We start from the raw sequence: 27,099 nt of genomic DNA on the forward strand, positions 1-27,099 counted from the left end.
TTTGTTACCCGTGGCTAAAAACATTAAAACATATCACCCATGTATCTTCATGCATTGGCTATTAACTGCCACGGACCTCAAAATTAGTGATCGACCGATTATCGGCAAAGCCGATTGAGGGCCGATATGCACTTTCCCCGATATATTGTAATTGGCCCGGAGGTTACTGATATTTCGGGAAAGTGCATGTACCGGAGTGATGCCTGCAGCTAGAGGCATCACCCCGGTACCGGCGTCCATATCCAACGGTCGGCTGTCTTGTAATGACAACCGATGCGGCTGAGAAGCAGCTCTGGTGTCATTACAAGGAGCAGGAGGGGACGTCCCCCCCCCTCCTGCCGCCCTCCGCGGCTCACCCAGGTCTCCCGTCCCACCGGGAGACCCGGGCAACCAGCCTGCACGACCGCCAAAGACCCGATCAAAGCCGTATTCGGCTCTGATCGGGTCTCCATGTAAATACCCGGAAGTGATGTGATGACATCAGTTCCCGGTACTTGGCGCCAAATTAAAAAGAAATGGCATGCTTTTAAATGCAGAGGAGGGGTTTGGGGTCTTTTAGACCCCCAGATCCCTCCACAAGAGTACCTGTCAAGTAATTAAAAAAAAATGTTTTAAATGTACGAAAATATCGGCCTATACCGATATGCAATGGCCAAAATATCGGTATCGTTATCGACAATGAAAAACCGATATCGGTCGATCACTACTCAAAACACATAAAAGCAAAACATAAAATTGACCTGAGCTATTCTCAAAATCACAAAGCACATAGATGTGAACAGGGTCAGTCTATAGTATTACCTTTGATGACATATATAATTTAGTGTGTTCTGATGCGCTCTGTAAAATGTGAATGGGGCCTTTTGTCTGTAATTCCTCCTGAAAAAAAGCAGAGCACTTCCTGGTGTGTGAGTGTGCCTACAGTCTCGTTGCTGTATATCTGCAGTGTGAGATATAAGGCACTACTGCCTCTGACTGCTAGTCTCAGGAGATATGGTGATGTCCATATAGTGCTGCTCACTGTTCTCCTTGCTGGAGGCTCTGACATGAGGAAGCAAAGCCCTGCTTCTACCAAGATGGGCGCCTCTACACAAAGACACTGTAAACAGTAGCATGGTAAGTCAGTAGTGGTAAGTCAGAACCGAACAACAGAAATCCTAAAGACTATGGTGGGTAGGAAAGTGCGCTGATTCAATATAGGGTGTGCTGCTACCTTAGAGTGTATGTTGTAGAAATCCTAAAGACTAGTCCTTTGCCTTCTGCCTGCTTTTTCTTTTGTTTTTTTCCAAACTTTCTAAACAAAGGGCAAGATTACTTTCCCTCAGACTTTGGTGGAAATAGAAAATTCCCCAGCATCTGTGGGAATAAACAATACCTCAGGCTTAGTGGTCAGTTGGAGTAAAAAGATATAGCACCTGTGGTCAGTAGGAGGAGAAGTTTGCCCCATCATTGGTGTCATTGGGAGGAATTGTGCCCCATCATTGGTGTCATTGGGAGGAATGGTGTATTGGTGGAAGTAGTGATGCCAATTGCTGGTATCAGTGGTAGGACTGGTGCTCCACCCCCGATGCCAGTGGAAGGAATAATTCCCCATTCCTGGTGTCAGTGAAAAGAATAGTGCCCCATTGTTGATGTAAGTGGAAAAAAATAGTGCCTCATCGTCTGTGTCAATGGGAGGAATAGTGCCCCATCATTGGTACTGATGGGAGTAGTATTGCCAATTGTTAGTGTCAGTGGGAGGAATAGTGCGCCATCCCTGGTATCAGTGTAAGGAATAATGCCTCGTCATTGGTGTCGGTGGGAGGAATAGTGCCCCATCTTTGGTATTGGTGGGAGTAATATTGTTGGTGCCAGTGGGAGGAATAGTGTACCATCCCTGGTTTCAGTGGAAGGAATAATGCCCTATTGGTGGAGGTGAGAGAAGTAGTACCCCATCATTAGTATCAGTGGGATGAATAGTTTCCCATTATTGGTATTGGGAGTAATATTGCCAATTGTTGAAGGAATAGTGCCCTATCCGCGGTGTTGGTGGAAGAAATATTACCCCATCCTTGGTGTCAGTGAAAGGAATAGTGCCCCATTGTTGGTCTCAGTGGGAGTTCCTAATCGTTGGTGTCAGTGGGAGGAAAAGTGCTCAACCATGGATGTCAGAGGGAGAAATAGTGCTCCATTCTGGATGGAATAGTGTTGCTTTGTTGCTGTCAGTAGCAGGAATAGTGCCTTGTATCAGTGGGAAGAATACTGCCCTGAGGGTCAGGTAAAGGCAAACAAAGGGCCACAGCTGACCTGTGGACCTCAGTTTGGAGACCACTGATACAGACTGAAAGTGATCATTTCTACACACATTACTCAGTCACCATCAGAAAGCCCACCCTAAAAAATCTCATGCAGCCTTCCCTTGAATGCATGTAGACAGGAAATGGCTGAAATAGGATGTAAGAGATCAGCAGCACTGAGATGCAGCAAAGGAAGGAAAATTTGAAAATTAGAATTTAATCTTTTAAAATGATAATTTTTTTATTATACCTAATTTCTTTATGAAAACATATGTCGCTCAGATCTCATTTTTGCATGTAGCTCACAGTAATCAAAGAGCTTTTTGGTTTCTTTGCCCCCCCCCCCCCCCCATAACCGGTTATCCCATTACAAAATATTTCAAAGTGAATTTCATAGAGCCAGCTAAACCTTCTACAAGCAGCAGCTGTTTCTGCTAAGAAACACACAGGGTTAAAAACTTGTGAAAGGGTGAATAAGTTATTCACTTTAACAAGTTTGAAAGTCACTCCCTGGGGAAAAATCACAATCTCTCCGACTGAAATAAAACAACTCAAGTTCTATTTATAAGAAGAAAAAAGAAGCGAATGACGTAATGAGGCCAGAAGACTCCGAAAAAGTGGACATTTATATGAACCTTCTGGAAGATTTGGTTGGCGTCACGCGCGGCACAGACAAAGAGACAGTTGAGTTACAAGGAGCGTTCCAAAAGTCTCATCCAGAGCGGGCCAGCTACCTCCCCAGTGGGGCTTTAAAATGCTTCAACTCCCCGAATAAAAATAAACTGCATGAATTAGAAGACAGGGGAAATTCAGCAGCTTGTTACGGAACAAAGTCGACTCAGCTCTGTGCTCTTTGTCCCTTGAGCGGCCTAACAAATGCGGTTATCTTTTTGTCGTCTGTTCGAAAAACAGATTTTTATTCTGGTACTTAATTTTTATTTTTTTTTATGTTTTTCTCCAACAAGCAATTTAATGGTGGGTTCATTGTGGTTCTGTAAGCCCATGGTGGACATAGACTGTATTTAATGTTGGCAGCGCCAGTCTCAGCAGGGGAAAAACCCACATGTCCTAACCACTAATCTAACTCTTAGGCTAAGTTCATACATGCCCGTTCTTTGAAATGCAATCTGAGGTGGATCGCCGTTTAGAGTGCGGCTGAGTCGCTGTCAGGTTCTCAGGAGACCATGCTGCCTCCTACTGAGTGCCTGATCTTCTTTAGCTGAACAGTAATCTTCAATAGGATTAATGCACCGCAACTGCGAACCAAGCATTTGGCTTATGTAATATTGCCAATTGTTGGTTTCAGTGGGGGAAATAGTGGCTCATCCCTGGTAATCGGAGGAAGAAATAATCCCCCATCGTTGGCGTCAGGGGGAGGAATAATCCCCCATCGTTGGCGTCAGGGGGAGGAATAGTGCCCTATTGTTGGTGTCAAGGGGATGAGTAGTGCCCCATCATTGGTGTCAAGGGGATGAGTAGTGCCTCATCGTTGGTGTCAAGGGGATGAGTAGTGCCCCATCATTGTTGTCAAGGGGATGAGTAGTGCTCCATCGTTGGTGTCAGGGGGAGGAATAGTGCCCCATCGTTGGTGTCAGGGGGAGGAATAGTGCCCCATCATTGGTGTCAGGGGAAGAATTAGTGCCCTAATGTGCCCTAATGTGGGTGTTGGTGGTAGAAATAGTCCCCCATTGTTGGTGTCAGTGGAAGGAATAGTGCCTCATTGTTGGTGTCAGGGGGAGCAATAGTATCCCATCGTTGGCGTCAGTGGAGGAATTAGTGCCCTATTGTTGGTGTCAGTGGAAGTAATGCACCGCAACCGCGAGCCAAGCATTTGGCTTATGGTTGTAGCACCCCAATGAGGTGCCCATTGTTGCTGTCAATGGGGCTAAAGCACCGCAACTGCAAGTATGTAATGTTGCCAATTGTTGGTTTCAGTGGGAGGAATAGTACCCCATCCCTTGTGTTGGTGGAAGGATTAGTGCCCCATTGTTAGTGTCGGTGGAAGGATTAGTGCCCCATTGTTAGTGTCAGTGAAAAGAATATTGCCCCGTTATTCTTGTCAGGGGGAGCAATAGTGCCCCCTTGTTGGTGTCAGTGGAAGAATTAGTGCCCCATTGTTTGTGTCAGTGGGACCAAAGCACCGCAACCATGAGCCAAGCATTTGGTTTATGCTTGCAGCACATTCCCCATTGAGGTGCTCCAATATTGGTGTTAATGGGACTAATGCACCATAACCATGAACCAAGCATTTGGCTTATGGTTGCAGTACGTTCCCCATTGAGGTGTCTCCTGTCAAAATCAACATACATTCGCAAGGCTTCACAGCCACACAATTTGAATAGCTGCCTCTGGCTGTACTGAAGGCTTTAGGTGGGCAGCCAGTGGGCAATAAAAACACGGCTCAACCACCTTTTTTTTTTTTTTGAATCGTCCTCTGGCCTTTCCTGTGAAAGAAGACCTAGGCCCTTTCACGCAGGGGATAGAGGGCTGTAAAAACCAGGAGTTGATCCACGTTTTTACTAACCACCTACCTACAATAGACATGATGGCTGCTTAGCTCTGTGCACATTTCCGTGGCCATGATGCTTCAGTTTGCGATGTAGCAGATTTGGCTTGCCATAGGCTTGCCATTCAGTTGCGGTGCAGTATTTCTATGTAAACTTCCCCTTCCGATAGAAAATTAGGGAGGCTAAACTGTCACTTCCTGAACAACTACAAACCGCCGTTCAATCGTCTTTTTTAGAGGGGCAGTAAAGTCCTCCACCTGCCGCTCCTCCCAAAGACCTCCTGCACTCTAGCTCTCTTGTCTCCTCTCTCCATGCTTGTCTCCAGGACTTCCCAAGAGCCTCTCCCATTCTATGGAACACTCTACCTCAATCTGTCCGGTTTTCTCCTAATCTGGCTTCCCTGAAAACTCATCTCATCAGAGAAGCCTATTCTGCCTCGAACTAACAACTGAACTTTTAATTTTTCCACCAGCTCATCCCCCACAGTTGCTACCTTTTGTACCACTTGCCCCAACCTATTAGATTGTAAGCCCTTATGAGCAGAGCCCTCTTAATGTGCTTCTAAAGCCTAAACATTTTTTCTCTTAATGCATTTCTTGCATTAAGGTAAAAAATGTTTAGGCATCAGCATCCGCACCCCCCTCCCCCCCTTTTACTTACCTGAGCCCTCATTTGATCCAGCGCTAGGCACATCTGCAGCTCTTCTCTCCCCTCACTTCTGGGTCTCGCTGGCTTTGCTATTGGCTCCCAGTGCTGTCAATAAAAGCCAGTGACGAGGGAGCAAGGGGTGGGGTTGAATCTATCTGTCTGTGTCAATGGACGCAGCAGCAGGGCTCTGGAGCGAGCACGCACGAATGCCCCCCATGGGAAGCGGCTTCCAGTGGGGGCATTGGACAGAGAGGAGTGGCCAGGAGCGCCAGCAGGGGATCCAAGAAGAGGAGGTTTGCAGCCACTCTGTGCAATTTCATTACCTTTTACTTCCACTTAAAGTGGAAGTAAAAGGTAACAAAAAAAAACAAACGTGTATACTTAATAGCCTGGACTGATTCTGTAACGTCGGCCAACAGCGGACTTTACAAAAACAGGTCACAGTAGTGCAAAACCAACTGCACTCCTGTGATCCACAGGAGAAGTACAGCTAAATGAGCTCTGGCTGTACATCTCCTTTAAACATACTTTAACTGAACACGTAACCCGGCTGAGCTGCTCATTCACTGCTAGGGCAAAGGGAGAAGGGGAAGCTGAGCTGCTGAAGCACTGCTGGGACGGAGAAGCTGTACAGCTGAGTCACTGCTGGGAGGAGGAAGCAGAGTGAACTTAAGCTGGCCAAACACTGATCGGAATTCAGTCAGTCCAGCAGGGACTGGCCGAGTTTCGATCAGTATGTGGGCTTCCCCGCTCAACAGAAGTCAATAGTTTAATTTACTTCTGTCAAAGGGGCATGTTGAGTAATTTTCCATTGCAGCCAATCAGCTGCAGCTGCTGATCAGTGTATTCTGGCAGTGGTGGATGCTGCTGTCAGATTACATTTCCATGGCAGGAGGGATTCAATCCACTTGTAGCACTACCCCAGCAAGGGCTGATGGTAACTGGCTCTCCTATTCCTGCACAGCCAGGCCACGCATTTTTCCACTTGCATCCGGACACAATAAATCCATCTCTATGCTTGTTTTTTGTTTGATTTTTAGGGATAACAACTTGGATGGGGTAAAAGGTTTATGGGATGCCCAACATGACTGAAAAACGGGGGAAAACTTCCTTCATATGTACAAAGTAAGGATCCTGGACTGTTCTCCTTCCTGGACATCCCTAGTCCTTTAGGATCAGTAGCAAAATGTTCCTTGAAGACTAGGAGCTCTTTAGTCCCATTTAGAAGAATAGCACAACCATTTGCAAACGGCATACAGGAGTATCTCCAACTCCACTGCCTGCAGGTACTTCCAGCCCTCCCGGCTGCTTGTCTGCCAGCCATTTTGCTGCTCTGAAGATCTCCCAGGACAAGGGATGAAGGTTTAGGCACACCACTTGCTACATGTGGCAGTCTTTTCCCCCAGTGAATCCCTGGATATGCTGATGTACTCACTATGTCCTCCTTGCTCCCTGCTTTTTCTTAGGCAATATTCTTTCTCAAACCATTCTGCTGATAGGATCCTCCTAAATCAGCTCAGGCCCATCCTGGAGGCAGATCCCCCCCTAGACCCAGGGGTTCCCTCCTAGGCCACCAACAATCTCCTACTCAGCACTCCATCTTCCACCTGACTCCCTGCTGGCTAGGCTCTCTCATATTTTAGGACTGATGCATCCACCCTACCAGGACATTTTGCCTGGGGATTGGTTAGACTCCCCTAAGTATCCAGTTCAGGTCCTCCTGGCCTCTGCCCACTAACTTCTAGAAGCTTCTCCAAACTTCACGATCCAGGGAGAGGTACAAGAGACCTGCCTCTGTAGACCCATCCAGCCTGACCTGCAGTAACCTGACCCAATTTGGGACTCACATAGCTTACCATTAGTCCTAACATAAATTTGCCTAGGCTGGCACTTGTAGCACACTAGAGGGTGCTACACACCCTTATTTGTGTGGTTGAAGGAATCTATTCAGCATGAGGTAAACTAACAGTGTATGACCAGCTTTAGTTGCGGAATCACTGCTGGAAGGGGTGAACAGGGGTAGATGTTGAGTCACTGCTATGAGGGGGGAGCAGAGCAGTTCACTTAAAGGTACATAGAATAAGAGCGTGTAAGTTTGTAGACTTCGTCTGATGGTTGAACCTTCTTGGGAGAGAAATTGGGCAGCCAGGATAGGTTTACTGACTTTGCACTATGACAACTCAGTGCCTGCAGTGCTCCCCTCCCTCTCTATAGTAACAAACCTGGGAGTTTACTCAATGCAATCTTGCTTATACGATTATTGGTTATTACAAAAGTAATTTGCCAATACGATTGTGTGGGCAGCCTTTGGGTGTCTCCAGGCCACAGGTGTGCGCAGCCTATTGCATTAGGGTGTGCACTATATATATATATATATATATATATATATATATATATACAGTAAACCCCCCTCCATTGCGGGGGTTACGTTCCGGACCCAGCCGCGAAAAGTGAAATTCCGCGAAATAGAAAAACCCTATTAAAATGCATTGTAGGCGTGATTTTTTTACTGTCACTGTACGTGTAGAAGCATTTTAAGGTCTTTAAACACACTTTTAAAACAATAGAAACTCATTTAAACACATAAAAGATACTTAGAGACAGAGCAAGAGCTATTAAAAACACAAAAATCTTTCATTTTTAATGATTTATATAGTAAAATAACATTACAAAAAAAACAGCGAATTACCGGGACCACAAAAACTGAACCGCGATGTAGCGGGGGATTACTGTATATATATATATATATATATATATATATATATATATACTGTGTATGTATGTATATATATATATATATATATATATATATATATATATATATATATATATCGCAATAGGGCAATGCATAGTGTCAGTAGAGCAGTGGACAATGCCAGCAGGGCAGAGATTGGTGTCAGTAGAGCAGTGGATGGTGTCAGTAGGGCAGAGATTGGTGTTAGTAGTTTATTTACTATTTTTTTTTAATTTTTACAATTCTTTTTTTAATAATGTATTATGATTTTATTTTTTTACAATATTTAGGAGCCCCACAGACCCCTGATGTCTCACATTTGGGACAGAGAAAAGGACTGAGGACAGAGATTTCCCAGTCCCTTTCTCTGCAACCAAGCAGCAGAGGAAATCTGAGCAGCACAGGGTGATTAGGGTGTGCCTAGGCACACCTGGCACACCCTGTGCGCACACCTATGCTCCAGGCGCCTTTACCTAATTTTTCCATCTTCAACACTTGCTGGGAGATTCAGAATATTTGCAAACTTTTTCCTGGCACATGTTTTGCACCCCCAGATACTGTTCTCTATTTAGAAATGGTCTGATCTGGCACTACAGGGCATGCATGGCATTACGTGAAATGACTTTGTAAAAACGGATGTCCTCGTGCCCAGTCATGGAGAACAGCAGAAGAGGAGAAAGACCAATGTTGGCCGCCCGTTCTCTATCTTTGGAAATTCCATATGACCTTCAACTGTTAATATTTGTTAGAATGTGTTTTAGCTGTTTCCTTATTCTGCACAATTACTCTTTCTACACTTTCTAACATTACTGTATGTAAGCCTTGCTGAGTACTATTTATCAATTGTTATCATTAGAATAATGGAGATATAATTCACAGTGGCGCCAAAAGACGCGTCTTCCTGTAATGTTACACCTAGCATTTGTAAACAGGAGTTTCTTCACAATTGTCTTGATGGGAGCTTTCTCTATCTGTAAGGAATGTTTGGAGTACAATGAAAGGACAGAAATCCTTTACATATTTCCCATAACTATACACAGTTGCTGGATCCTGAATCCCCAACAGTCGCATGACATTCACCAATTAGAGGGGCACAAGCATCCAATCAACAGCATTTTGCATCTTCGTATTTTTAGGAAGCTGGAGGCAGTGGAAGTAAAAAGATTAAAACGTGAGTATAGAGACATTGTAAATAATCATTAAAGTGGTTGTAAAGGCAGAACATGTTTTACTTCAATATATCAATTATATAAAAATAACAAACATGCCTATACTTACCTGCTCTCTGCTATCGTTTTGCACAGAGCAGCCCGATCCTCCTCTACTGGGGTGCCCTGCCGACCCTCCAGGCCCCTCCTCCTCATTTTATGCCCCCACGGAAAGCCACGGAGTCCCTGCTCCCATGTCACTGGATTTTATTGACAGCAGTGGGAGCCAGTGGCTCCTGCTGCTATCAATCTGTCCAATGAGGAGAGAGACAGTGTGAGGGAATTCACCTTAGACCACAAGCTGATACAAGGAAAGATTTATTCTCGTATATGAGGAGACAAGTACAGGAGATTGTCAGATATTCACCCACCGGTTCTAGCCGCCTGTGACCCGTGGAATAGGGCTCCATACACAGTATCTAGCCTAGTTGGCTTCTTATCTGACACTTGTCTGAATTCTTTATGCTAGCTCACACATTTATACAGTTAAAACATCCTGACTTAACCCTTCCCCCAGGACAATGAGGAATGTCTTTTTTTATTGCCATTTCCTTAAAGGGGAAGGAGTTTCGTCTTACAAACTCTGAAATCTAGCCATTACCATATATAGTATAGGGCATTTAAAACCAGTTAGATTGTATTCAAGCAGAATAAAATGGAGTCACAGTCAGCCTTATACATAAATGATTATAAAGACATTCTTAAATTCTCTAACTAGACAGCGGCTGGATTGTGCACATTACTGGATCGGATCGGGCTCAGGTAAGAAAAAGGGAGGGTCTGGGGGGAGCTGCAGCGCAGAAGGGTTGAGGCTTTACAACCACTGTAAGGTAAAAGATGTCCCATTTGTTGTATTGCCCCCCTCGTCACCATAAATACTTAATCCAGTGCTGTGCTGGTCTGCAGCAGATCCCAAGGGTTGAGGGTTGAGGCTTTGTCCCATTTGTTGTATCGCCCTCCTCGTCACCATAAATACTTAATCCAGTGCTGTGCTGGTCTTCAGCATTGCTGCTCTCTCTTTCTCTTCCCATAGGACACAGAGGCAGCAGCGGGAGCCATTGGCTCCTGCTGCTGTCAATCAAGTCCTGTGAGTGGGGGGGTGGGGCCAATTCTTGCTGTGTGTGTGTCTATGGATCCATAGCATCCCGCTGCTGCCTCTGTGTGCTATGGGAAGAGAAAGAGAGAGCAGCACTGCTGCAGACTGGTACAGCACTGGATTAAGTATTTATGGTAGCAAGGGGGCGATTCAACACATGGGACATAGCCTCAACCCTTGGGATCGAGCCCACATGTCTGCCCCCATATGAAGGAGCTTGTTATGGGTGCACACAAAGAAGAGGAGGAGCGGTCAGTGCCGGTGGGTGACCCCAACAAGATGGGGTTCAGAGCCACTCTGTGCAACGGTAAATTTACCATATTTATTATTTTAGAAAGAAAAAATTCCCTTTACAACCACTTTAATCATCAGTGATCAGTCAGGAGGGATGTATTTATAATAAAAAGCTAAAGCTTTAGTATTACTTTAACCTCCTTCATAAAAAGCTTGTTTTCTTTTTTTAGGCTATTTCTTTCTTTTATTTTAACCTGTTGATCCTTCCAGTAACACACTTCCTGTCTAAGGGTGACAACACTTACTCACTGTACTGTATCTATGGAGGAGTGTGGTCACCCCAGGATAGGACCACATAACACCTCCCATTTTCTCTTCTCAATAACTTAGAGGGAAGGATGCCAGTGATATCTGGCAACAATGTAACCAATATCTGTGATTACTGGAAGTTTTAAAGCCCAATTACACTCTCGGTTTAAGGCTTGGTTCACATCTAGGTGCAACCATATGCAGATGCATTCCCTCGTATCACATGTAGGGCAGCCCGTACATTTCAATGTATTATGCTCAAGATATGCGGGAAATAATTCCATGACCCTTTTCCAAAATTGCGCCGCACTGAAACCGCTTAGTGCTGCAGCACCATACTGTTTGGCAAGAGAGTTTGCAGATGCATGGGGTTGCCATCAACAATTAATGGCACCGCCGCATGTCTGCTAAATGGCAGTGTGTTTCTACAGAGGTATTGTGGCTGCTCCCTACACTACTAAATGGATGTGCTGTTGTTGGTGAATGTGCTGTCTCTGTAGCCATCAGATATATCCCAAAACTTCCTATCCTTGTTACATCGTGTCCCAGGGACAGGAAGTGGGAGTAAATCGTACCAACAGGGACACAGACAGCAGGAAAAATCGTCAGAGATCCCCACCCTATACAAGACTAAAAAAAGTAATGTCTGGAGTTTATTCATATATAATATAAAAATTATTTATTTTTTTGTCCATTTTAGAGCACGTAGATAAATGCAGATGTAAAATTTAATAATATGTTATCACAAAATGGATCACATAGCCATTATATATGTTTTCTCTATTTTTTTTTTACTAAATATGAAAATTGAGTTTTCCTTGAAATAAGATATACAGTATATGAAAATAAACTAAAGAGATCTAAAAATGTCCTTACAAAAAGTGCATTGAAAAGTAAAGGCGTTGTATTTTAACAGTAAAAAAAATTATGGATGGAATAACAGGAGACCGGAGCATTGTTACGGTGCCAAACGCAAGCTCATTAAGCTATTACATGGAAATCAAGTTTTATTTAATACAAAGAAGAACAATACGGAGATGTGTTGATGTTGGCTTGGGACCGTGTTACTGATTTCTGTCCAGTGGTGAGTTGGGTCACTCTCTGATTACAAGAAAGAACGGGGTAATTACATCCAGTGCTGCGTAATGCAAGACACTAGTTAATCAATGTGATGCGGCTTAAAGGAACATTCTACTTTCAGACAGAAGGTATGAAAGCTGTCTACTAGAGGTGCACCGAATGGAAATTCTTGCGTCGAAACCAAAAATGCAGGATGCACTTGGCTGAAAACTGAAAATGACAGGTTTTTCAAAAGTTATATATTTTCTATATAATTGTATTATATTCAACTTTTTAATTAATATCATGAATTTAAATAAATATTAATTTGACTGGTTGGCACCCTGTGGTGCGTGGCTGGCTGGCACAGGGGCTGTGGGTGGCTGGCTGGTACAGGGCCTGTGGGTGGCTGGCTGGCTGGTACAATGCCTGTGGCTGGCTGGTACAGGGCCTGTGGATGTGGGTGGCTGACTCGCTGGTACAGTGCCTGTGGCTGGCTGGTACAGGGCCTGTGGATGTGGGTGGCTGGCTGGCACCGGGCTGCTGTGGGTGTATGGCTGTGATACACTCCCGCGAGACTAGTCCCGACTCCAGACGAGGCTGTCCAAGGCGAGGGAGGCGGCCTAAGAAGGCAGAATGACGTCACAAAAATATCGGCAATATCGGCCAGTTCCAGGGCCGATACCAATATATCGGGGAAAGTGCATATCAGCCCCCGATATATTGGCCTTGCTGATAATTGGTCTATCACTAGTCTTCACTGCACCAAAAACGAACTCCCCCATTGAAAAAGCAGCAAAAACACATCAATAACGCACCTGTTTTACATATTTGGAGGCAGTTTTTGAGTCACGTGACCTATGAAAAATACGCCATAAGCACAGTAAAATCGCAGGCAAAATTGCCTGCCTTTTTGGTTCCATTATCGGCACCTTTTTCTTTATCGACAAAATGCCCAAAACACCATTTTCGCTTCATATGTTTCGGCCGCCGAAATATCGGTGCATCTCTACTGTCTACACGACCCACATTCTGTTGATAGGTTTGGGCATAAAACAAAAGAAATGTGTTACACAGTCCCTTTAACAATAAAAAATAAAAATAAAATATCAGTGCAAATAAACAACACAAAGTGCATATAAGGGTCCTTTCACACGGACTTTCCGATCAGGTCCACCTGTCAGTTTTTTCAGGGGGACCTAATCAGATGCTCCATGCACCCCTATGGAGAAGCAGATGTCAGCGGTGACATGTCTGCTGACACCCCCTGCTATCCAATCCAATCCTGTGCGTGAAATCCAGATGGATGGAAATCCTATTTTCCATCCGTCTGGAGGATCGGATCGGATGAAAATGGACAGACGGTTCTCATCCGATCTCCCATAGAGGAGAGCGGGGATCTGACAGCTCTGTCTCTGCAAAGCAGTGTTAATTTTGGCGGCAAATTTCAATTTAGTTTTAGTCTTAGGACTAAAATGGCATTTTAGTTTTAGTCCCATTTTAGTCTTCTGCAAGTGTTTTAGTTTTAGTCGTATTTAGTCGACTAAAACTCCAGTACATTTTAGTCGACTAAAACATCTTACATTTTAGTCGACTAAAACTCATTTTAGTCATCTATAATCGAATGGGTGTAGTTCAATTGTAATTTGTAATGCATTATTTAAGCATTTCTCTACAATTTTCAAACTCATTATATACTACTGCTGGTCCTGGAGTGAAAAATCTAATATGTTATTATTTATGGTATTAAGCTTTGAGCATGCACCAGTGTTAATTTTGGAAGCAAATTTCAATTTAGTTTTAGTTATAGTCTTATGACTAAAATGCCATTTTAGTTTTAGTCGTATTTTAGTCATCTGAATTGTTTTAGTTTTAGTCGTATTTTAGTCGACTAAAATTGTGTTAATTTAGTCGACGAAAACGTTTTAGTCGGTTTTAGTCGACGAAATTAACACTGCTGCAAAGTAAGCGGAGACGGACCTGTCATCCACCTGCTCAGCGGGGATAGTGCCTTTTTTGCCTTTTCAATTTGATTTTATTAAGTTGTGTCATGGTGACCATGCAAGAAGGCTCTTCTAACGGGTGGAGTTGGAAATCCCAGTATACCAACCTACTGACGCCCTGAGTTTTTTTGGCACATTATCCTCCAAAAAATGGCAGCTTAAAAAAAATCAACAGGGCCATGGCTGATGCCCTCTATATGTATTCCAATGCTAAACGCTTGAGTTTGGCCGGAATGCACCTTTAAGTCAGCTTGCCTGTTGCTGTCTCTTCTTTGACTTGACAATGGAGATCCTAATTCCAGCAGCCTCTTCCCTGGAGATCGGCTGCTAATATGATTGATCCATTCCCTTCCAAGAAATGTGCAAGCATTATCTTATTTTGTGCGAAGTGAGGGTAATTCCATCAGCCCCAGACGGGACGGAAGCAATAGATCAGGAGACGTGTTGAAAGCGGACCACTCGTGTCCTGGATTCTGGGCCTGGAAGGATAAGAATGACTTGGGAAGTGTCTTGTAGCTGATGTCAATGTGTATGTGATACATGGAGCAGATGGAGAGCAGGCTAGAGGCTCAGCAAGGCTTTCCGCTATAGGCAACTGGAGCTAACAGGAGCAGAAGTGTTCTGGCACGGTCCAACACCCTTATCTAAATTCAAAGGTGTCAGCAGGTCCAGCTCTGACATGTTTAGGAGAGCTACAACAGAAATCAGCTTTCTTTTTATTTGTTTAATGTATTAATACTGTATTCTGCATATTATTTTTAATATTTCATTTTATTATGCATGTTAATTTTTACAATTTTATTAATTTTTTTTTACTTTTTTTTTGAGTTTACATATTTATTTATACTTTTTAGATTTCATTTTTTTAAACATTTTTATTTGTTTCGTTTTTTTAGTTTAGTTTTCATTTTAAATATTTATTCTATTTTACATATTCTAATATATATATATATAGATAGATAGATAGATAGATATACATATATATTAGGGCTGCAACTAACGATTATTTTGTCTGTCGACTAATCCAGCGATTATTTTTCCGATTAGTCAACTAATCTAACGATTATTTTTATTTTATTTTTTTAATTGAGTGTTCTTTTTTTGATTAGCTAATTAATCCTTTGAATAACAAAAAGTACAGACCCCTCAGTAGGCCCCCTCCCAGTACAGACCCCTCAGTAAGCCCCCCCCCCCACCTAGTACAGACCCCTCAGTAGGCCCCCTCCCAGTACAGACCCCTCAGTAAGCCCCCTCCCAGTACAGACCCCTCAGTAAGCCCTCTCCCAGTACAGACCCCTCACTAAGCCCTCCCACCTAGTATAGACCCCCTCAGTAGGCCCCCTCCCAGTACAGACCCCTCAGTAAGCCCCCCCACCTTGTACAGACCCCTCAGTAGGCCCCCTCCCAGTACAGACCCCTCAGTAAGCCCCCTTCTAGTACAGACCCCTCAGTAAGCCCCCCCACCTTGTACAGACCCCTCAGTAGGCCCCCTCCCAGTACAGACCCCTCAGTAAGCCCCCTCCTAGTACAGACCCCTCAGTAAGCCCTCTCCCAGTACAGACCCCTCAGTAAGCACTCTCACCTAGTAAAGACCCCCTCAGTAGGCCCCCTCAGTAAGTCCCCCCTCCCAGTACAGACCCCCTCAGTAAGCTCCCCCTCCCAGTACAGACCCCTCAGTAAGCCCCCTCCCAGTACAGACCCCTCAGTAAGCCCTCCCACCTAGTACAGACCCCTCAGTAAGCCCTCCCACCTAGTACAGACCCCTCAGTAAGCCCTCCCACCTAGTACAGACCATTTAGTAAGCCCCCCTCCCAGTGCAGACCCCTCAGGCTCACCTGCGATCACATGATGCTGCTGGAGTGGCACGCGACGTCTTGTCTGTGTGGGACAGTGGAAGGGATCATCGGCGTCGGCGGCAGTCTGCAGCCACGGAGAGTCAGCTCAGTTGATGCGCAGGCGAAGCCGCCCCCCGGGACGTCATGCCGCTCACAGCGGCTGACGTAGAAGCCCCAATCAATGCAGCGGCCCGGCCGGCAATGCGAGCAGAGGGCGTTTGACGTCACGCGTGACGCGTCAACGCCTTTCACGCACGTCGACGTATTTTTGTAGTCGACGTAATCGATTTCGTCGACGCATCGTTGCAGCCCTACTATATATAGATAGATAGATAGAGAAACAAATATATATATTGGTTTACCTTTTAATTTTTACTATTTTATTTTACATATTCATTTTTATTTTATTAATACTTTACTTTATGTATTTATTTTTATTATTTTATATTGGTAAAGCGAACCCCTTGTAAAAAGAAACATGAATCTACAGTATGTGAGCAGTACCAGGACAAGGTTTTCTGTCACCCAAGGTGAGGGTGACAACATGTGCCGCCCCAGGTTCTTTAATTCGATACTACAAAAACGAATACGAATTTAAAACAGTAAAAAAAAAAAGAAGGGAAGGGAATGACAAACTGAATAAAAATAAGAAAAAAAAAAAATAAGAACAACACATTTTAGGGGTAAACAATTATTAGGGTCACCTACAAACTTCATCCTATAATCTGTCCCTTTTTATAAAGGCATCGGAATGATATTTTTGTAAGATTGCAATTAGTTTTTTTTAAGTTGGTGATACAAACACAAATGCAAATTTGAAAGTTTAAAGTTTTGAAAAACAAAAATCGGGAAAAAAATACTGTGTGAAGAAGGGAAGGAAGGAGTTAAAGCTGAAGTATGGCCAAAGCTCTGTACATTTGTACAGTAAAAATGGGTGACCGCTGATGAAGTGATCTAAGCTAAGATCCAGAGCTGAAACTTCCAACTGCAGTATGCTGATCTCAGGGGGGGGGTTGCTTGCTCAGCAGCTCATCCATTCAGAAAAACTTGCAATCTTTTCAATAAATGCAAGGTGTTCTGTGTTTGAAGGAGGGAGATAGTGACATTCGCACCTCTTCCATTCACAGAATACAAGCCTTTTTCTGAATGGAGGAGGTGCAGAGCAAGCAACCCCCTACAATCAGTGTACTGCTGCAGTGTTCAGCGCCAACACGAGACTGTTGCATGAATGAAAATAAGAGATTTAACTAATGCTGCACCAGCCAGAGGCAGGGCACACTTTCTTAGAGTAACTTTTTACTGCCCAAATGTACAAAAATTGTTTTTAGCTTTATTAACAACTACTTGTAGTTGTACACCAAAATAAAAATTCCGGTGCCGAAACCAAAAAATTCAGGATGCATTTGGCCGAAAACCGAAATAGACAGTTTTGAAAAAAAAATTTAATATTTAATTATTGTGGCTGGCGTTTTTGCATTGAAGTCATTGGCATGCATTTTTGCATTGAAGTCAATGTGATGTGATTTTGCATTGAAGTCAATAGGGGGCGTTTTTGCATTGACGTCAATATGATGTGCTTTTGCATTGAAGTCAATGTGATGCGATTTTGCATTGAAGTCAACAGGGGGCGTTTTTGCATTGAAGCAAATGGGACGAAATTCTGCCTTTAAGTGATTTTGCATTGAAGTCAATTAGGGGCATTTTTGCATTAAAATCAATAAGGACGTGATTTTGCATTGAAGTCAATAGGGGGAATTTTTTGCATTGAAGTCAATAGGACTCGATTTTGCATTGAAGTCAATAGGGGGCATTTTTGCATTGACGTCAATATGATGTGCTTTTGCATTGAAGTCAATGTGATGCGATTTTGCATTGAAGCCAATGTGATGCGATTTTGCATTGAAGCCAATGGGACGAAATTCTGCCTTTAAGTGATTTTGCATTGAAGTCAATTAGGGGCATTTTTGCATTGAAGTCAATAAGGACGTAATTTTGAATTGAAGTCAATAGGGGGAATTTTTGCATTGAAGTCAATAGGGGGCATTTTTGCATTGAAGTCAATAGGGGGCATTTTTGCATTGAAGTCAATAGGGGGCATTTTTGCATTGAAGTCAATGGGACAGGGCCATTATCTGCACTTTTTTTTTCTATCGGCAAAACGCTAATGACCCTATTTTCAACTGTCATTTTTGACGGTGGAGCGTAGTTCTGCAGGTTACACAGGGTCAGGGAGAGCCACAATTTCAGTTTGACAGCTCAGTCCTGCACAGTCTGGCCAACCATGGAGAGGCTCCCTTATCAGCTGCGCCCCCTGCAGCATGGCACCCAAGTTGAGCGTCTCTCTTTAGCCCATAGAAAAAATCAAACCACCCCAGTAAATAAGTATAAATGGATATCCTTTAATAAAAAATGGTGACATATAGCCAAATAGAAAGGTAACGTGTTTCAGCTGCTAGGCCTTAATCATGCTAGTGTGAGTGCCCCTCCTACCCCAATCCACATCTGCTATAGAAAAAGTGTCAAAGTCACATTATTTTTGGTAGCCAGTGTCTCTTTGGCTAGAGCTACACAGGTGATACTAATGCCCCGTACACACGTGCAGATTATCTGAAGACTTTTGTCTTCAGATTTACCTTTTCTATGTAGTGCAAGGGCCTGCCGGATTGCATACAAATTGAAAGTGTTTAGGTTTGACCTCATATTATATGGTTTTGGTAAGTCTGCAGACAAAAGTCTTCAGATAATCTGCACGTGTGTACGGGGCATTAGTGGTTCAATCGTGCTACTAAAATTGCAACAATTCATTATTAAGGGGTCTATTTATAAAAAAATGAATCGTGCAAATGTTTTTGCACAGCCATTGCAAATAATTTGTCTTTCTACTTCTTATGATCGCCAGCTCCATCTACTGACCATAATGCATTTTTTTTTTTTTTTAGGTATTTCAGGAAAATACTGCATTATGGCCACTAGGTGGAGCTGGCGCTCATAGGAAATAAACAAATTAGACACGTCACAGGGATTTTTCATGACTTTATGAATTCTGGGACACTTTATTTTCATAAATAGATCCATAAGAGTAGCTATTAACTGCTACAAAAAAAAAAAAATACACAAAGAGTGCGTAGTAGTGAGTAATTGTAATTGATCCCACAGTACTCCACACGTGTGCAACGGATTGCCACCCCAGCAATAGTCCCTGAAGTGTGTATTTACTACATATACAATATCATTTCACACTAGCACTGAAGAATACAGCTAGCCTTGTAGGCATGCCTTCTCTCCTGGGGTTGCTGTGAGCTGCACTTTGCACAACTGGCAGTTACAATTAGATTTTGGCGTTTCTCGTAAAAATTTTTTTCCTGTGGGTACAGATTACATAGTTACATAGTTACATAGTTAGTGAGGCTGAAAAAAGACACAAGTCCATCCAGTTCAACCTATGTGTGTGTGTTTGCTTTTAACCGTACATTGTATACCCCTGTATGTTGTGGTCTTTAAGGTGTCCATCCAATAGTTTTTTGAAACTATCAATGCTCCCCGCTGATACGACTGCTTGCGGAAGAGAATTCCACATCCTTACCGCTCTTACAGTGAAGAACCCCTTACGCACTTTAAGGTTAAACCGCCTTTCCTCTAGTTTTAGTGAGTGGCCACGTGTCTTATTGTATTCCCTTACTCTAAATAGTTTGTTCCTTATGCTCGGGTCGCCAGTACAGTATTTGTACATTGATATCATATCCCCCCTCAAGCGTCTCTTCTCCAGAGAGAATAGGTTCAGTGCTTGTAGTCTTTCCTCATAGCCGATGTCCTCCATTCCCCTAATTATTTTTGTTGCCCTTCTCTGGACTTTCTCCAGTTCCAGCACATCCTTCCTGAGGACCGGTGCCCAGAACTGGACAGCATACTCCAGATGTGGCCGGACCAGAGTCTTGTAGAGTGGAAGAATAATCTCTTTATTTCTGGAGTGAATCCCCTTTTTTATACAACCCAGTATTCTGTTGGCTTTGCTTGCGGCGGCTTGGCATTGCATGCCACTTCCAAGCCTGTTGTCTACCAGTACCCCCAGGTCCCTTTCCATCCTAGACTCACCCAGAGGTTCCCCCCCTAGTGAGTAGCTTGCTTTCTGGTTTCTGGCCCCCAAGTGCATTACTTTACATTTTTCTACATTAAATCTCATCTGCCATGTAGTTGCCCACCCCGTTATTTTGTTCAGGTCTGCTTGCAAGATTTCCACATCCTGCATAGAAGATATTGGCATGCCTAATTTAGTATCATCTGCAAATACTGAGATTGTGCTGGATATCCCCTCCTCTAGATCATTTATGAATAAATTAAACAGGATTTGTCCCAGGACAGAACCCTGGGGGACCCCACTTTCCACACCCGCCCAATCCGAGTACTCCCCATTAATCACCACCCTCTGTACTCTCCCCTGGAGCCAGTTCTCTATCCAGGTACTCACCTTATGGTCCATACCTACCTTCCTTAGTTTGTACAGTAAGCGTTTGTGGGGAACGGTGTCAAAGGCCTTTGCAAAGTCCAGATACACCACATCCACAGGCTTACCTTTATCTAAGTGGCAGCTCACTTCATCGTAGAAGGTTAATAGATTGGTTTGGCATGAACGATTTTTCATGAATCCATGCTGATTACTACTTATAATACCGTTTTCATTACTAAAGTCTTGTATGTGGTCCCTTATCATCCCCTCCAAAATTTTGCAGACTACAGATGTTAGGCTGACCGGCCTATAGTTACCCGGGATATATCTCGGCCCCTTTTTAAATATTGGTACCACGTTGGCTTTTTTCCAATCAGCTGGCACCATACCTGTCTGTAAACTATCCTTAAAGATCAAGAATAATGGTCTGGCAATCACCTGACTGAGCTCATTTAGAACCCTTGGGTGCAAGCCATCCGGTCCCGGGGATTTATTTATGTTAAGTTTCTCTAGTTTAGCTCTAAGTCTATCCTCTGTTAGCCATGGCGGCACTTCCTGAGGTGTATTATTTAGTTCGGCCTTACAAGCGGGGTTCATGTAGCCCCCCGATTCCTTTGTGAAGACTGAAGAAAAGAAATTATTTAACACTTCTGCCTTTTCTCTGTCCTCAGTGGCCATTTTTCCTTTATCATCTTGCTTGTGTAAAAATTTTCCAGGTAGTAAATGTGAAAGAAAAAAAAAAATGAACTTGGTCTGTGACGCGTTTTATTGCCAGGCGTAATATATCCTCTTCTCCCTTTGTAGGTGCCTTGTTATTCCTATGGACAGAAGCTGTCTAAGTTGGCCATCTTGAGAATAGCGTGTAACTATATCCTGTCCCTGGCAAGACTGGCGGACCTGGACTACAGCGCCGATCACAGTAACCTGAGTTTTTCTGAATGTGTAGAGCAATGCACTAGGACATTACAGTCAGAGGGAAGGTCAAAGAAGAGGAAGGTAAGATCAATCCCCATGTCCTTCCTCTAACCTATCAGCTCTTCTCCCAGACAAAGCAGCTGACGATTATGTATTATAAGGAATCTGATTTCCTCTTCTGAATGGACCTTCTTCTGTAGCAGAAATCATAGAACTTGAAACAATGCAAGGGGCAAGGTGGTAAGTGCAAAGTGCGCTAACCCTATGTGGTCTACTTATAAAACTATCACATAGCCATTTATCCAGTGAATCCGTATCTACATTCGTTTTATGCAATTGGGCAAAAACGAATGTTGTTTAGGCTATTTTGTCTTCTTGACGAATGTCCTTTTATTATATGCACGAGTAAAATACCGCTTTATGGCCATTGGATGGAGCTGCCGAGCATAGGAAATACATAACCTTTGTAACAAGAGATACAATTCTTACAATTCTAGGGACTGCTAGAGGGAATTAGCAAATAAATGTAACCAATTTACACAGAGCAAATGTACAGTGAATCCGGAAAGTATTCACAGCGCTTCACTTTTTCCACATTTTATGTTATAGCCTCATTCCAAAATGGATTACATTCATTATTTTTCTCAACATTCTACAAACAATACCCCATGATGACAACGTAAAAGAAGTTTGTTTGAAATCTTTGCAAATTTATAAAAAATAAAAAACGAAAAAATCACATGTACATACTGTAAGTATACACAGCCTTTGCCATGACACTCAAAATTGAGCTCAGGTGCACCTTGATTCCACTGATCATCTTTGAGATGTTTCTACAACTTGATTGGAGTCCCCTTGTGGTAAATTCAGTTGATTGGACATAATTTGGAAAGGCACATACCTGTTTATATACTGTAAGGTCCTGAAGTTAACAGGGCTTTTCAGAGCTAAAATCAAGCCATGAAGTCCAAGAAATTGTTTGTAGACCCCCGAGACAGGATTGTATGGAGACACAGATCTGGGGAAGGGTACAGAAAAATGTCTGCAACATTGAATGTCCCAATGAGCACAGTGGCCTCCATCATCCGTAAATGGAAAAAGTTTGGAACCACCAGGACTCTTTCTAGAGTGGGCCGCCCGGCCAAACTAAGTGTTCGGAGGAGAAGGGCCTTAGTCAGGGACATGACCAAGAACCCGATAGGCACTCTAACAAAGCTCCACGTTTCTCTGTGGAGGGAGGAGAACCTTCCAGAAGAACAACCATCTTTGCAGCACTCCACCAATCAGGCCTGTATGGTAGAGTGGAAAGACGGAAGCCACTCCTCAGTAAAATGCACATGGCAGCTCACCTGGAGTTTGCCAAAATGCACCTGAAGGACTCTTAGACCATGAGAAACAAAATTCTCTGGTATGCTGAAACAAAGATTGAACCTTTTGGCCTGAATGGCAAGCGTCAAGTTTGGCGTAAACCAGGCACCGCTCATCACCTGGCCAATACCATCCCTACAGTGAAGCATGGCGGTGGCAGCATCATGCTGTGGGGATGTTCTTCAGCAGCAGGAACTGGGAGACTAGTCAGGATTGAGGGAAATATGAATGCAGCAATGTACAGAGACATTCTTGATGATAACCTACTCCAGAGCGCTTTGGACCTCAGACTGGGGCAAAGGTTCATCTTTAAACAGGACAACGACCCTAAGCACACAGCCAGGATATCAAAGGAGTGGCTACAGGACAACTCTGTGAATGTCGTTGAGTGGCCCAGCCAGAACCCAGACTTGAACCTGATTGAATATCTCTGGAGAGATCTGAAATGGGCTGTCCACCGATGATCCCCATCCAACCTGATGGAGCTTGAGAGGTCCCGCAAAGAAGAATGGGAGAAACTGCCCAAAAATAGGTGTGCCAAGCTTGTAGCATCATACTCAAAAAGACTTGAGGCTGTAATTGGTGCCAAAGGTGCTTCAACAAAGTATTAGGCAAAAATACTTAAACATAGGATTTTATTATAGGGTATTGTTTGTAGAATTTTGGGGAAAATAATGAATTTAATCAATTTTGGAATAAAGCTGTAACACAACAAAATGTGGAAAAAGTGAAGCGCTGTGAATACTTTCCGGATTCACTGTACATTCAGATTCACTGGATCAATGGCTATGCACATTTTTTTTTATAAATAGACCGTTATGTATGGAATCTTGTACTGGCCTGACTTCAGTAGAGAATTCTGATTGGCCGCTGGGGGTTACATAGTTTTCACTTACTGTGTAAATGCTTGCAGAATTTATTGAAGAAGGCCAATACTTACCAGTCCACCAATGGTGTTCTTTTATTTATATGTGGAAGCTGGTGGGCTGATCCAACCCACGGCTTAGTTACAGTGAGATCTACCAGAATTTCTGACCCCTTTCCTGTCCACCTGTTTTTTTTTGGGTGATCCCTCTGTTATATTCCCCAATAATATAAAATAAATGAAAATCCAGCAGGGAGAAAAATAGTTACTCAAGAATTGAAAGTTGATGTTTAACCTGCTTATATTTTACCTACCCTGGTTTAACCTCTTAATGCCGGTGGTTCCCGGCCCTTTAAGAGGTTTCTAAAGCCGGTAGGCGGAGCGGAGTTTCACAGCAGTCACATGATCGGAAAGCTCCCCAATCACACGTAGAGATCTGGAGCTTTCTGCTATGATTGTATTAATAACAAAAGTGATTAACAAAGTATCTCATTGCTGTCGATCGATGCAAAACAATCAATCATTTTCTGCCCTGGCCGATTGAACTGGAATTCAATTAAAAAGATGTGTTTAGGGCTTTTTCACATGCGTGGCAGGGGGAGCTGTAAAACCAGGCGGTTGAGCCGGTTTTATCTATTAGATCCAGTTAAATGGCTACGGCGGATGGGGGGGGGAAGGAATTAAATTTACCAAAACTGTATAATATGAGCACAAACTTAAAAAAAAAAATCTATTCCCTAGCCTTTATATTGCATAGTCAGTGGTGGATCACTGGCAGATTGTACAATCAGATTATAGGATGGTTCACACTAGAGGCTGAGGGGCGGTAAAACTCTGCAGTTGAACCACGCTTTTAGCGCCCTCAACTGCTACTCCGTGGCCAAGGGTGTATGCATGCTGTGGTCCCTGTGCTACTCCGTGGCCAAGAGTGTGTGCATGCTGTGGACATGCTCCCTGCCTTTCAAATGCACTCTGAACATGGGTGTAGTGGTGGGGACTGGGGTGGTGGTGATTTGTGACACTGGGACTAGTGTGGTGGTGATTGGTGACACTGGGACTGGTGTGGTGGTGATTGGTGACTCTGGACTGGTAAGGTAAGTAATAATTGGTGACACTGGAACTAGTGTGGTGGTGATTGGTGACACTGGGACTGGTGTGGTGGTGATTGGTGACACTGGGACTGGTGAGGGGGTGATTTGTGACACTGGGACTTGTGTGGTGCTGATTTATCACACTGGGACTGGTGTGGTGCTGATTGGGGACACTTGGACTGGTGTGGTGCTGATTGGTGACACTGAGACTGGTGTGGTGGTGAGTGGTGATACTGGGGCTGGTGTGGTGGTGATTGGTGACACTGGAACTGGTGTGGTGATGGTGACACTGGGACTGGGGTGGTGGTGGTGGTGATTGGTGAAACTGGGACTGTTGTGGTGGTAAATACTGACACTGGGACTGGGGTGGTGGTGATTGGTGACATTGGGGCTGGTGTGGTGGTGATTAGTGACACTGGAAATGATGTGGTGCTGATTGGTGACACTGGGACTGGTGTGGTGGTGATTGGGGACACTGGGATTGGTGTGGTGGTGATTGGGGACACTGTGACTGGTGAGGCGGTGATTGGTGACACAGGGACTGGTGTGGTGGTGCTTTGTGACACTGGGACTGGTGTGGTGGTTATTGGTGACACTAGGACTGGTGTGGTGGTGATTGGTGACACAGGGACTGGTGTGGTGGTGATTGGTGACACAGGGACTGGTGTGGTGGTGCTTTGTGACACTGGGACTGGTGTGGTGGTTATTGGTGACACTAGGACTGGTGTGGTGGTGATTGGTGACACAGGGATGGTAAGGTGGTGATTGGTGATACTGGGACTGGTGAGGGGGTGATTTGTGACAAACAACTCCACTTTATAAACCAATCATGGGCAGTGTCTGAAGTCAGTATAGCTATGGCAGATGTTTTCCTCCTCTGGAAACCCCGTGAATCACGCGGAGAAGTTCTGCGGCTGTTTTGGACGGCGATCCAGCGGCTGTCTTCCCACCAGAAGCCTGTAATTGCAGGTTTATCTTCAGACACACAGCCAAGGCCGAGTATCTGAAGGAAACAGCACTGAGCCTAATTACTGCACGGCATTCCTTCAGGTTACTGAGCGCACAACCAATTACATGAAATCACCATCAAACCGTGTTAAAAAGGAAGCCGACTGCTCAGCCAGCCTTCCTCTCGGAAAAATAACAGGCCTGAATAAGAAGTGAGTGATTGATGTTTGTGCTCCGAGGATTATGACAAAAGGTGGTTTGTAAACTCTGATTGAACCTCCCCGAGGATTCTGGGATCTGTTGTCACTGCCATTAGCAGGATGGCCGCGCCGCTATCAGCGAGTACGCCGGGACCATCGTTTATTGTCATCTATTTATGTTTACTTTTTTTCGCGCAGAGAGACGGCCATGTCTGATGACTGGTATTAAAAACAGCAGCATGGAATTGGGGACATATTTATTCCCATTCTTCATCCCTATCACTTGGCATTCACCGACTTTTTGTTGCCACATTTTTAGTTTACCGGTGATGGCCAAAATAATCCATACAACAAAATCAGGCCAGCAACTCACTGTCATCCGTGGATACAATTCTTTATTAGATACACTATATTACCAAAAGTACTGGGACACCTGCCTTTACATGCACATGAACTTTCTTTTGGGTTGAGGTCAGGTCTGTGCAGGTCAGTCACTTTCCTCCACCCCAAACTTGCTCATCCATGTCTTTATAGACCTTGCTTTATGCACTGCTATGCAGTCATGTTGGAACAGCAAGGGGCCATCCCCAAACTATTCCTACAAAGTTGGGAGCATGAAATTGTCCAAAATGTCTTCGTATGCTGACACCTTAAGAGTTCCCTTCACTGGAACTAAGGGGCCAATCCCAATCCCTAAAAAACAACTCCACACCATAATCCCCCTCCACCAAATGATTTGGACAGGTACAGAAAGCAAGGTCCATAAAAACATGGATAAGCGAATTTGGGCTGGAGAAACTTGACTGACCTGCACAGAGTCCTGACCTCAACCTGAAAGAATGCCTTTGAGTTGAATTAGAGCGGAGACTGTGAGCCAGGCCTTCTCATCCAACATCAGTGCCTGACCTCACAAATGCGCTTCTGGAGGAATGGTCAAACATTCCCATAGACACACTCCTAAGCCTTGTGTACAGTCTTCCCAGAAGAGTTGAAGCTGTTATAGCTGCAAAGGGTGGGCCAACTCAAAATTGAACCCTACGGACTAAGACTGGGATGCCATTAACCGGTTGCCGACCGCCGCACGACTATATACTGCGGCGGTCAGCCCCGGCCAGGCAGAGTGACGTATCGGTACGTCACTCGCCTGTCACTGACTTGCGAGCCTATCGCGGGCGGGCGCGCGCCCACCGAGGCGCGCGCCCGCCGCGGCTCGTTCACAGGCAAGTCAGTGCGTGTGACCGGCGGACTCGATGTCCGCCAGTCACACTGCGATCGCTCCTGTGAAGGGAGAAAGACAGAGCAGCTTGTGTAAACAAGCTGCCTGTCAGTTCTCCCTGTGTAAAAGTGAAGATCTGACCG

General features: G+C 44.1%; 1 protein-coding gene across 1 annotated transcript in view; it reads left to right on the forward strand.

Moving 5' to 3' along the window:
- ATOH8 (atonal bHLH transcription factor 8) overlaps positions 1–27,099 on the forward strand; it is a 96,062-nt gene that overhangs the window by 29,140 nt on the left and 39,823 nt on the right. Inside the window, exon 2 of the mRNA XM_082243215.1 lies at positions 21,158–21,349. Within this exon, the coding sequence (XP_082099341.1) occupies positions 21,158–21,349 (192 nt within the window). The remainder of the gene's footprint in view (positions 1–21,157; positions 21,350–27,099) is intronic.

This window comes from Pelophylax lessonae (assembly GCF_965119305.1).
Source record: "Pelophylax lessonae genome assembly, chromosome: 1".
Lineage (NCBI taxonomy): Eukaryota > Metazoa > Chordata > Amphibia > Anura > Ranidae > Pelophylax > Pelophylax lessonae.